The sequence below is a fragment of the Notolepis coatsorum genome, assembly GCF_963971535.1.
Source record: "Notolepis coatsorum genome assembly, contig: SCAFFOLD_205, whole genome shotgun sequence".
In the NCBI taxonomy this organism is placed as follows: Eukaryota; Metazoa; Chordata; class Actinopteri; order Aulopiformes; family Paralepididae; genus Notolepis; species Notolepis coatsorum.
The window spans coordinates 390,206-402,515 of NW_028173343.1; the positions used below are offsets into that span (position 1 = coordinate 390,206).

Sequence of the window (12,310 nt, forward strand, 5' to 3'; positions counted from 1 at the left end):
CACTAGATGTAGTAGAACAGTGAAACAGGAGTCACTAGATGCAGTAGAACAGTGAAACATGAGTCACTAGATGTAGTAGAACAGTGAAACATGAGTCACTAGATGCAGTAGAACAGTGAAACATGAGTCACTAGATGTAGTAGAACAGTGAAACATGAGTCACTAGATGCAGTAGAACAGTGAAACATGAGTCACTAGATGTAGTAGAACAGTGAAACATGAGTCACTAGATGCAGTAGAACAGTGAAACATGAGTCACTAGATGCAGTAGAACAGTGAAACACGAGTCACTAGATGTAGTAGAACAGTGGAACATGAGTCACTAGATGTAGTAGAACAGTGAAACATGAGTCACTAGATGTAGTAGAACAGTGAAACATGAGTCACTAGATGCAGTAGAACAGTGAAACATGAGTCACTAGATGCAGAAACAATAGTCACTAGATGTAGAAACATGAGTCACTAGATGTAGTAGAACAGTGAAACATGAGTCACTAGATGTAGTAGAACAGTGAAACATGAGTCACTAGATGCAGTAGAACAGTGAAACATGAGTCACTAGATGCAGTAGAACAGTGAAACATGAGTCACTAGATGCAGTAGAACAGTGAAACATGAGTCACTAGATGTAGTAGAACAGTGAAACATGAGTCACTAGATGCGGTAGAACAGTGAAACATGAGTCACTAGATGTAGTAGAACAGTGAAACATGAGTCACTAGATGCAGTAGAACAGTGAAACATGAGTCACTAGATGCAGTAGAACAGTGAAACACGAGTCACTAGATGTAGTAGAACAGTGGAACATGAGTCACTAGATGTAGTAGAACAGTGAAACATGAGTCACTAGATGTAGTAGAACAGTGAAACATGAGTCACTAGATGTAGTAGAACAGTGAAACATGAGTCACTAGATGCAGTAGAACAGTAAAACATGAGTCACTAGATGCAGTAGAACAGTGAAACATGAGTCACTAGATGCAGTAGAACAGTGAAACATGAGTCACTAGATGTAGTAGAACAGTGAAACATGAGTCACTAGATGCAGAAACAAGAGTCACTAGATGTAGAAACATGAGTCACTAGATGTAGTAGAACAGTGAAACATGAGTCACTAGATGTAGTAGAACAGTGAAACATGAGTCACTAGATGCAGTAGAACAGTGAAACATGAGTCACTAGATGGAGTAGAACAGTGAAACATGAGTCACTAGATGTAGTAGAACAGTGAAACATGAGTCACTAGATGTAGTAGAACAGTGAAACATGAGTCACTAGATGCAGTAGAACAGTGAAACATGAGTCACTAGATGTAGTAGAACAGTGAAACATGAGTCACTAGATGTAGTAGAACAGTGAAACATGAGTCACTAGATGCAGTAGAACAGTGAAACATGAGTCACTAGATGCAGTAGAACAGTGAAACATGAGTCACTAGATGCAGTAGAACAGTGAAACATGAGTCACTAGATGTAGTAGAACAGTGAAACATGAGTCACTAGATGCAGTAGAACAGTGAAACATGAGTCACTAGATGTATAAACAAGAGTCACTAGATGTAGTAGAACAGTGAAACATGAGTCACTAGATGCAGTAGAACAGTGAAACATGAGTCACTAGATGCAGTAGAACAGAGCGGAAACATGAGTCACAAACATAATGTGTGAGTGAATTGGTAAAATTTGAGGAACTAATTGTAAAGCGCTTTCGATAAAACCTGCCATATAAATGCAGCCATTTACCATGAATGAACTAATACACATCGGGAGCAATTAGGGGTATTTTGCTCAAGGACACTTCAAGCTGACTACACTGACCGGGAGGAGCAGGAATCGAACCGGGAACCTCCGGATTACGACTGCTCTACCTTCCAGAGCCACTGTCGCCCCCCATTATACAACTTCTTATCTGTCCAAAGCGATAGCAGAGACATTAATTCCACTCTGATTCCACTCTGATTCCACACTGCAATGCATTACAAAATATAATATTCAATAAAGTAAATTATTCATCTGACACTGAAATAAGGGGTGGGATAATTTTTTTTTTATTTGTATATACATTTATTGTTATATACATTTATTATTTGAACGGCTTAAGGCTATATCTGTACTTCATGTTTGTTTGTTTGTTTGTTGTTGTTGCATATTTGAAATAAACTTCAATCAAATCAAATCAAACAGGTGTGTGCATGTATATGAGCAACAATCATACAATCTGTACATAATCATAATCTATACATAATCCTAATCTGTACAACAGTATAATTTGCACGGGGCAGGGAAGAATCAGCTGATCAACAGCGAGTTGATGGAGGCAAGCAGTGTCACAAACACAGACCTGATCACATGAGACCACTCGGCCAATGGGGATGTGCCAGGAAGACATATATTTATTAAATAATGACAACTAAGGGTCATGCACTGAGAAACGTGCACTGGGCGTATTCCAAAACCATGAACACATCTAGGTGATCAATTCTCATTGTCACATGAATCGCCATTTTAGCTACTCCTATTAGTTTTGTACATTATTCCACTTACTTCCACTGAGGGAATAGGGAGTTGGAGATCTTGCCTAAAATATCACTGGTACGTTGCCATGAGTCAACAATACCTTCTGATAGCAGGTGGTGGTCATAAGAAATATAGAAAATATGAAAAATGCTGTCAGAAAATTATTATTGCAGCTTTAAGTTCTATCCTAAATGCAAGATATTGTTGCTAGTGCTATAGATGTGGTCTCTTTTCTCAGTCGCCAGAAGGCTGAATGAAAGGATTGTTTGACAGACACAAGATGTGTCTTACAGTATGTGCAAGCAGTGCAGCACACAGTATTTGAGAAAGAATACACAGAAGAACGCATGCAACTCAACTGTTACAATGGCTACCATTGTTTGGAGGTGCAGCAAACCTAACTTTGAGTATCGCTGTACAGAATGTCAACAGGAGATGTTTGATACACAGCGCATGCCCTTATATGGTTGGTTTGAGTGTGTCTTTGCAGAGGAACCGCAGTAGCACCTCCTATATGCCACCTTTTAGAACATGACTCATTACCAGACGCGTCCGCTGGCGCCCTCATGGAACTTCTGATTGTGTCTCGTGGGAGCAGACATGTTAGTGTGTCACTCTGGGTATTTCTTCTCGTGGGAGCAGACATGTTAGTGTGTCACTCTGGGTATTTCTTCTTGTGGGAGCACATTTCTTCAACTCACCCAACCCCCAGTCCCTTCTTAACCTTTCACTACCACACTACAGAAGGTTAACCTTTTACTACCACACTACAGACGGTTAACCTTTCACTACCACACTACAGAAGGTTACCCTTTCACTACCACACTACAGAAGGTTAACCTTTCACTACCACACTACAGAAGGTTAACCTTTCACTACCACACTACAGAAGGTTAACCTTTCACTACCACACTACAGACGGTTACCCTTTCACTACCACACTACAGAAGGTTAACCTTTCACTACCACACTACAGAAGGTTAACCTTTCACTACCACACTACAGACGGTTAACCTTTCACTACCACACTACAGAAGGTTAACCTTTCACTACCACACTACAGACGGTTACCCTTTCACTACCACACTACAGAGGGTTAACCCTTTCACTACCACACTACAGAAGGTTAACCTTTCACTACCACACTACAGACGGTTACCCTTTCACTACCACACTACAGAAGGTTATGAATGAATGAATGAATGAATGAATGAATGAATGAATGAATGAATGAATGAATGAATGAATGAATGAATGAATGAATGAATGAATGAATGAATGAATGAACGAATGAACGAATGAACGAATGAACGAATGAATGAAAACTTTATTTAACAGATTGCAGAATGGGTACAATACAGTACGGCTCAATACACACAATTGTTAAGGGGATGCAGACCAGAGAAAGACGTTTGTCTTGTTTACATCAGGGTCCCCCCATTTTCAATTTTCAATAGTGAGTTAACCTTTCACTACCACACTACTACCACCCTACAGACGGTTAAACGTCTGTAGTGTGGTATTGAAAGGTTAACCTTCTGTAGTGTGTTAGTGAAAGGATTAAAACAGCCCTCTCCTCTCTCACCCAGCAGGTCCCCGTGGACCAGTGCCACCAGGTACCAGAGCACTCCAAAGAGGAACCAGGTTCCGGCGAAGGTGGCCGTGAACAGGAAGAACTTGTAGCGCCACTGCATGTCCAGAAAGGTTGTCCAGAGGTCACGCATGTACAGCGCACTCCGCCCGCTGATGTGCTCGATGCGCACATTGCTCCGGCCATCTTTAGACAGGACACGCCTCCTCCTCCTCAGGGTCCCGCCCCCGCCGGAGCCGCCGCCCCCCAACAGGGGCTTCAGAACGTCCGTCTGCGTCTGGGAGTGGCACACCTTCTGCGGGGAGGAGCTACGCGAGGAAGGGGGGGTGGCAGATGTCATCTGTGCCAATGAGAGGGAGAGAAGCGTTAGACGGCGTCATTCCAAAGTAGGAATGTTATGAACGAGTCGACGTTATTAAGAATTAGCCAACTGAAAGAGACAAGCAGTCGCCGAATCGGTTATTATTACGTACCGTACAGTACGAGGCCATTGTTTTTAGGATCAGCATTTGGAGAGCATGCAGATATATATACACAGTACACAGAGAGACCACAAACAAAGTTTTTTATTTATTTTTTACAAATAACAAAACTAAAATGAAAGCAGAGTGCACACAGACGTTTTAGTGTCAAATATCTCCAGAGAAGAAGAAAGGCAGTCGCTGTATATTCACACTGTAGCTGACACACTCACTTACATCCGCGATGGTTCGAAGGCCGGTGTGCGCGGGGGGGGGGGGGGGGGGGTGAAAGAGACAAAAAGAAGAGGATGAGATGAGCAGGTGAAAGCAGCAGATAGGAGAGAGGGGAAAGATACGATAGGGGTGGACAACTGAAGGACATTATCCCAACCAGACAATTGATACAAGGCATCTCTCGTTCGGTGGACGAGAGAAAGGAGATACTTGAAGGAATCAATTAAGCAAACATTTCAGAACCTGAGCATGTATCTTGATTAAGGAGAGAGAGAGAGGGGGGGGGACATTACTGTTGATTCCAACCAGAGAAAGCCTTTAACGGACAAAGAGTGAACTTCTGACTGAAACTGGAGCTGGCGATAAGGGGTTTTGCGAGGGAGAGAGCCGGCCTTTCTGCTTCTCCGGGTGCCCTGCGCCCACTTTCTCAGCCTGCCACTTCCTGTCTTTGCCTGGTTTCTCTCTCATTCAGTTTCATACTCCTGAACAAGTACTTGCTGTTTCTCACACTCTGAACATGTACTTGCTGTTTCTCACACTCTGAACATGTACTTGCTGTTTCTCTCTCTCTGAACATGTACTTGCTGTTTCTCTCTCTGAACATGTACTTGCTGTTTCTCTCTCTCTGAACATGTACTTGCTGTTTCATTCTCTGAACATGTACTTGCTGTTTCTCTCTCTGAACATGTACTTGCTGTTTCTCACACTCTGAACATGTACTTGCTGTTTCTCACACTCTGAACATGTACTTGCTGTTTCTCTCTCTGAACATGTACTTGCTGTTTCTCTCTCTCTGAACATGTACTTGCTGTTTCATTCTCTGAACATGTACTTGCTGTTTCTCTCTCTGAACATGTACTTGCTGTTTCTCACACTCTGAACATGTACTTGCTGTTTCTCACACTCTGAACATGTACTTGCTGTTTCTCTCTCTGAACATGTACTTGCTGTTTCTCTCTCTGAACATGTACTTGCTGTTTCTCTCTGTGAACATGTACTTGCTGTTTCTCTCTCTCTGAACATGTACTTGCTGTTTCTCTCTCTGAACATGTACTTGCTGTTTCTCACACTCTGAACATGTACTTGCTGTTTCTCTCTCTGAACATGTACTTGCTGTTTCTCACTCTGAACATGTACTTGCTGTTTCTCTCTCTCTGAACATGTACTTGCTGTTTCTCTCTCTGAAGATGTACTTGCTGTTTCTCTGTCTGAACATGTACTTGCTGTTTCTCACACTCTGAACATGTACTTGCTGTTTCTCTGTCTGAACATGTACTTGCTGTTTCTCTCTCTGAACATGTACTTGTTGTTTCTCTCTCTCTGAACATGTACTTGCTGTTTCTCTGTCTGAACATGTACTTGCTGTTTCTCACACTTTGAACATGTACTTGCTCTTTCTCTCTCTCTGAACATGTACTTGCTGTTTCTCACACTCTGAACATGTACTTGCTGTTTCTCTCTCTCTGAACATGTACTTGCTGCTTCTCACACTCTGAACATGTACTTGCTGTTTCTCACACTCTGAACATGTACTTGCTGTTTCTCTCTCTGAACATGTACTTCTGTTTCTCTCTCTCTGAACATGTACTTGCTGTTTCTCTCTCTGAACATGTACTTGCTGTTTCTCTCTCTGAAAATGTTATTGCTGTTTCTCTCTCTCTGAACATGTACTTGCTCTTTATCTCTCTCTGAACATGTACTTGTTGTTTCTCACACTCTGAACATGTACTTGCTGTTTCTCTCTCTCTGAACATGTACTTGCTGTTTCTGACACTCTGAACATGTACTTGCTGTTTCTCACACTCTGAACATGTACTTGCTGTTTCTCTCTCTGAACATGTACTTGCTGTTTCTCTCTCTCTGAACATGTACTTGCTGTTTCTCTCTCTGAACATGTACTTGCTGTTTCTCTCTCTGAACATGTACTTGCTGTTTCTCTCTCTCTGAAGATGTACTTGCTGTTTCTCTCTCTCTGAACATGTATTTGCTGTATCTCTCTCTGAACATGTACTTGCTGTTTCTCTCTCTCTGAACATGTACTTGCTGTTTCTCACACTTTGAACATGTACTTGCTGTTTCTCTCTCTCTGAACATGTACTTGCTGTTTCTCTCTCTCTGAACATGTACTTGCTGTTTCTCACACTCTGAACATGTGCTTGCTGTTTCTCTCTCTCTGAACATGTACTTGCTGTTTCTCTCTCTCTGAAAATGTATTTGCTGTATCTCTCTCTGAACATGTACTTGCTGTTTCTCTCTCTCTGAACATGTACTTGCTGTTTCTCACACTTTGAACATGTGCTTGCTGTTTCTCTCTCTCTGAACATGTACTTGCTGTTTCTCTCTCTCTGAACATGTACTTGCTGTTTCTCACTCTGAACATGTACTTGCTGTTTCTCTCTCTGAACATGTACTTGCTGTTTCTCTCTCTCTGAACATGTACTTGCTGTTTCTCTGTCTGAACATGTACTTGCTGTTTCTCTCTCTCTGAACATGTACTTGCTGTTTCTCACACTCTGAACATGTACTTGCTGTTTCTCACTCTGAACATGTACTTGCTGTTTCTCTATCTGAACATGTACTTGCTGTTTCTCTCTCTCTGAACATGTACTTGCTGTTTCTCTCTCTCTGAACATGTACTTGCTGTTTCTCTGTCTGAACATGTACTTGCTTTTTCTCACTCTGAACATGTACTTGCTGTTTCTCTCTCTGAACATGTACTTGCTGTTTCTCTCTCTCTGAACATGTACTTGCTGTTTCTCTGTCTGAACATGTACTTGCTGTTTCTGACACTCTGAACATGTACTTGCTGTTTCTCACACTCTGAACATGTACTTGCTGTTTCTCTCTCTGAACATGTACTTGCTGTTTCTCTCTCTCTGAACATGTACTTGCTGTTTCTCTCTCTGAACATGTACTTGCTGTTTCTCTCTCTGAACATGTACTTGCTGTTTCTCTCTCTCTGAAGATGTACTTGCTGTTTCTCTCTCTCTGAACATGTATTTGCTGTATCTCTCTCTGAACATGTACTTGCTGTTTCTCTCTCTCTGAACATGTACTTGCTGTTTCTCACACTTTGAACATGTACTTGCTGTTTCTCTCTCTCTGAACATGTACTTGCTGTTTCTCTCTCTCTGAACATGTACTTGCTGTTTCTCACACTCTGAACATGTGCTTGCTGTTTCTCTCTCTCTGAACATGTACTTGCTGTTTCTCTCTCTCTGAAAATGTATTTGCTGTATCTCTCTCTGAACATGTACTTGCTGTTTCTCTCTCTCTGAACATGTACTTGCTGTTTCTCACACTTTGAACATGTGCTTGCTGTTTCTCTCTCTCTGAACATGTACTTGCTGTTTCTCTCTCTCTGAACATGTACTTGCTGTTTCTCACTCTGAACATGTACTTGCTGTTTCTCTCTCTGAACATGTACTTGCTGTTTCTCTCTCTCTGAACATGTACTTGCTGTTTCTCTGTCTGAACATGTACTTGCTGTTTCTCTCTCTCTGAACATGTACTTGCTGTTTCTCACACTCTGAACATGTACTTGCTGTTTTTCACTCTGAACATGTACTTGCTGTTTCTCTATCTGAACATGTACTTGCTGTTTCTCTCTCTCTGAACATGTACTTGCTGTTTCTCTCTCTCTGAACATGTACTTGCTGTTTCTCTGTCTGAACATGTACTTGCTTTTTCTCACTCTGAACATGTACTTGCTGTTTCTCTCTCTGAACATGTACTTGCTGTTTCTCTCTCTCTGAACATGTACTTGCTGTTTCTCTGTCTGAACATGTACTTGCTGTTTCTCTCTCTGAACATGTACTTGCTGTTTCTCTGTCTGAACATGTACTTGCTGTTTCTCACACTCTGAACATGTACTTGCTGTTTCTCTCTCTGAACATGTACTTGCTGTTTCTCTCTCTGAACATGTACTTGCTGTTTCTTTCTCTCTGAACATGTACTTGCTGTTTCTCTCTCTCTGAACATGTACTTGCTGTTTCTCTCTCTGAACATGTACTTGCTGTTTCTCTCTCTGAACATATACTTGCTGTTTCTTTCTCTCTGAACATGTACTTGCTGTTTCTCTCTCTCTGAACATGTACTTGCTGTATCTCTCTCTGAACATGTAATTGCTGTTTCTCTCTCGCTGAACATGTACTTGCTGTTTCTCACACTTTGAACATGTACTTGCTGTTTCTCTCTCTCTGAACATGTACTTGCTGTTTCTCTCTCTCTGAACATGTACTTGCTGTTTCTCTCTCTCTGAACATGTACTTGCTGTTTCTCTCTCTCTGAACATGTACTTGCTGTTTCTCTCTCTGAACATGTACTTGTTGTTTCTCTCTCTCTGAACATGTACTTGCTGTTTCTCTCTCTGAACATGTACTTGCTGTTTCTCACACTCTGAACATGTACTTGCTGTTTCTCTCTCTCTGAACATGTACTTGCTGTTTCTCACACTCTGAACATGTACTTGCTGTTTCTCACACTCTGAACATGTACTTGCTGTTTCTCTCTCTGAACATGTACTTGCTGTTTCTCTCTCTCTCTGAACATGTACTTGCTGTTTCTCTCTCTGAACATGTACTTGCTGTTTCTCTCTCTGAACATGTACTTGCTGTTTCTCTCTCTCTCTGAACATGTACTTGCTGTTTCTCTCTCTCTGAACATGTACTTGCTGTTTCTCTCTCTCTCTGAACATGTACTTGCTGTTTCTCTCTCTGAACATGTACTTGTTGTTTCTCTCTCTCTGAACATGTACTTGCTGTTTCTCTCTCTGAACATGTACTTGCTGTTTCTCTCTCTGAACATGTACTTGCTGTTTCTCTGTCTGAACATGTACTTGCTGTTTCTCACACTCTGAACATGTACTTGCTGTTTCTCACACTCTGAACATGTACTTGCTGTTTCTCTCTCTCTCTGAACATGTACTTGCTGTTTCTCACACTCTGAACATGTACTTGCTGTTTCTCTCTCTCTGAACATGTACTTGCTGTTTCTCTCTCTCTCTGAACATGTACTTGCTGTTTCTCTCTCTGAACATGTACTTGCTGTTTCTCTCTCTGAACATGTACTTGCTGTTTCTCTCTCTCTCTGAACATGTACTTGCTGTTTCTCTCTCTCTCTGAACATGTACTTGCTGTTTCTCTCTCTCTGAACATGTACTTGCTGTTTCTCTGTCTGAACATGTACTTGCTGTTTCTCTCTCTCTGAACATGTACTTGCTGTTTCTCACACTCTGAACATGTACTTGCTGTTTCTCACTCTGAACATGTACTTGCTGTTTCTCTATCTGAACATGTACTTGCTGTTTCTCTCTCTCTGAACATGTACTTGCTGTTTCTCTCTCTCTGAACATGTACTTGCTGTTTCTCTGTCTGAACATGTACTTGCTTTTTCTCACTCTGAACATGTACTTGCTGTTTCTCTCTCTGAACATGTACTTGCTGTTTCTCTCTCTCTGAACATGTACTTGCTGTTTCTCTGTCTGAACATGTACTTGCTGTTTCTCTCTCTGAACATGTACTTGCTGTTTCTCTGTCTGAACATGTACTTGCTGTTTCTCACACTCTGAACATGTACTTGCTGTTTCTCTCTCTGAACATGTACTTGCTGTTTCTCTCTCTGAACATGTACTTGCTGTTTCTTTCTCTCTGAACATGTACTTGCTGTTTCTCTCTCTGAAGATGTACTTGCTGTTTCTCTGTCTGAACATGTACTTGCTGTTTCTCACACTCTGAACATGTACTTGCTGTTTCTCTGTCTGAACATGTACTTGCTGTTTCTCTCTCTGAACATGTACTTGTTGTTTCTCTCTCTCTGAACATGTACTTGCTGTTTCTCTCTCTGAACATGTACTTGCTGTTTCTCTGTCTGAACATGTACTTGCTGTTTCTCTCTCTCTGAACATGTACTTGCTGTTTCTCTGTCTGAACATGTACTTGCTTTTTCTCACTCTGAACATGTACTTGCTGTTTCTCTCTCTGAACATGTACTTGCTGTTTCTCTCTCTCTGAACATGTACTTGCTGTTTCTCTCTCTGAACATGTACTTGCTGTTTCTCTCTCTCTGAACATGTACTTGCTGTTTCTCTGTCTGAACATGTACTTGCTTTTTCTCTCTCTGAACATGTACTTGCTGTTTCTCTGTCTGAACATGTACTTGCTGTTTCTCTCTCTGAACATGTACTTGCTGTTTCTCTGTCTGAACATGTACTTGCTGTTTCTCACACTCTGAACATGTACTTGCTGTTTCTCTCTCTGAACATGTACTTGCTGTTTCTCTCTCTGAACATGTACTTGCTGTTTCTTTCTCTCTGAACATGTACTTGCTGTTTCTCTCTCTGAAGATGTACTTGCTGTTTCTCTGTCTGAACATGTACTTGCTGTTTCTCACACTCTGAACATGTACTTGCTGTTTCTCTGTCTGAACATGTACTTGCTGTTTCTCTCTCTGAACATGTACTTGTTGTTTCTCTCTCTCTGAACATGTACTTGCTGTTTCTCTCTCTGAACATGTACTTGCTGTTTCTCTGTCTGAACATGCACTTGCTGTTTCTCACACTTTGAACATGTACTTGCTCTTTCTCTCTCTCTGAACATGTACTTGCTGTTTCTCACACTCTGAACATGTACTTGCTGTTTCTCTCTCTCTGAACATGTACTTGCTGCTTCTCACACTCTGAACATGTACTTGCTGTTTCTCACACTCTGAACATGTACTTGCTGTTTCTCTCTCTGAACATGTACTTCTGTTTCTCTCTCTCTGAACATGTACTTGCTGTTTCTCTCTCTGAACATGTACTTGCTGTTTCTCTCTCTGAAAATGTTATTGCTGTTTCTCTCTCTCTGAACATGCACTTGCTGTTTCTCTCTCTCTGAACATGTACTTGCTGTATCTCTCTCTGAACATGTACTTGCTGTATCTCTCTCTGAACATGTACTTGCTGTTTCTCTCTCTCTGAACATGTACTTGCTGTTTCTCACACTTTGAACATGTACTTGCTGTTTCTCTCTCTCTGAACATGTACTTGCTGGGGCGACAGTGGCTCGGGAGGTAGAGCAGTCGTCTGGCAATCCGGAGGTTCCCGGTTCGATTCCCACTCCTCCCGGGCAGCGTGTCGATGTGTCCTTGAGCAAGACACTTAACCCCTAATTGCTCACGATGAGCAGGTTGGCACCTTGCATGGTTGCCTCCGCCGTCGGTGTGTGAATGTGTGAGTGAATGGGTAAAATGTGAGTAACAAATTGTAAAGCGCTTTGGATAAAAGCGCTATATAAAAAAGCAGCCATTTACCATTTACCATTCTCTCTCTCTGAACATGTACTTGCTGTTTCTCTCTCTGAACATGTAATTGCTGTTTCTCTCTCTCTGAACATGTACTTGCTGTTTCTCTCTCTGAACATGTACTTGTTGTTTCTCTCTCTCTGAACATGTACTTGCTGTTTCTCTCTCTGAACATGTACTTGCTGTTTCTCTCTCTGAACATGTACTTGCTGTTTCTCACACTCTGA

The 12,310-nt window shown here is 41.6% G+C and overlaps 1 protein-coding gene across 1 annotated transcript in view; it reads right to left on the bottom strand.

Moving 5' to 3' along the window:
• LOC311247805 (ATP-sensitive inward rectifier potassium channel 10-like) overlaps positions 1–12,310 on the bottom strand; it is a gene marked incomplete at both ends in the record, with an annotated part of 177,077 nt that overhangs the window by 134,993 nt on the left and 29,774 nt on the right. The window contains one exon of the mRNA XM_084338802.1: positions 4,102–4,447. Coding sequence (XP_084194928.1) covers positions 4,102–4,447 — 346 coding nt within the window. The remainder of the gene's footprint in view (positions 1–4,101; positions 4,448–12,310) is intronic.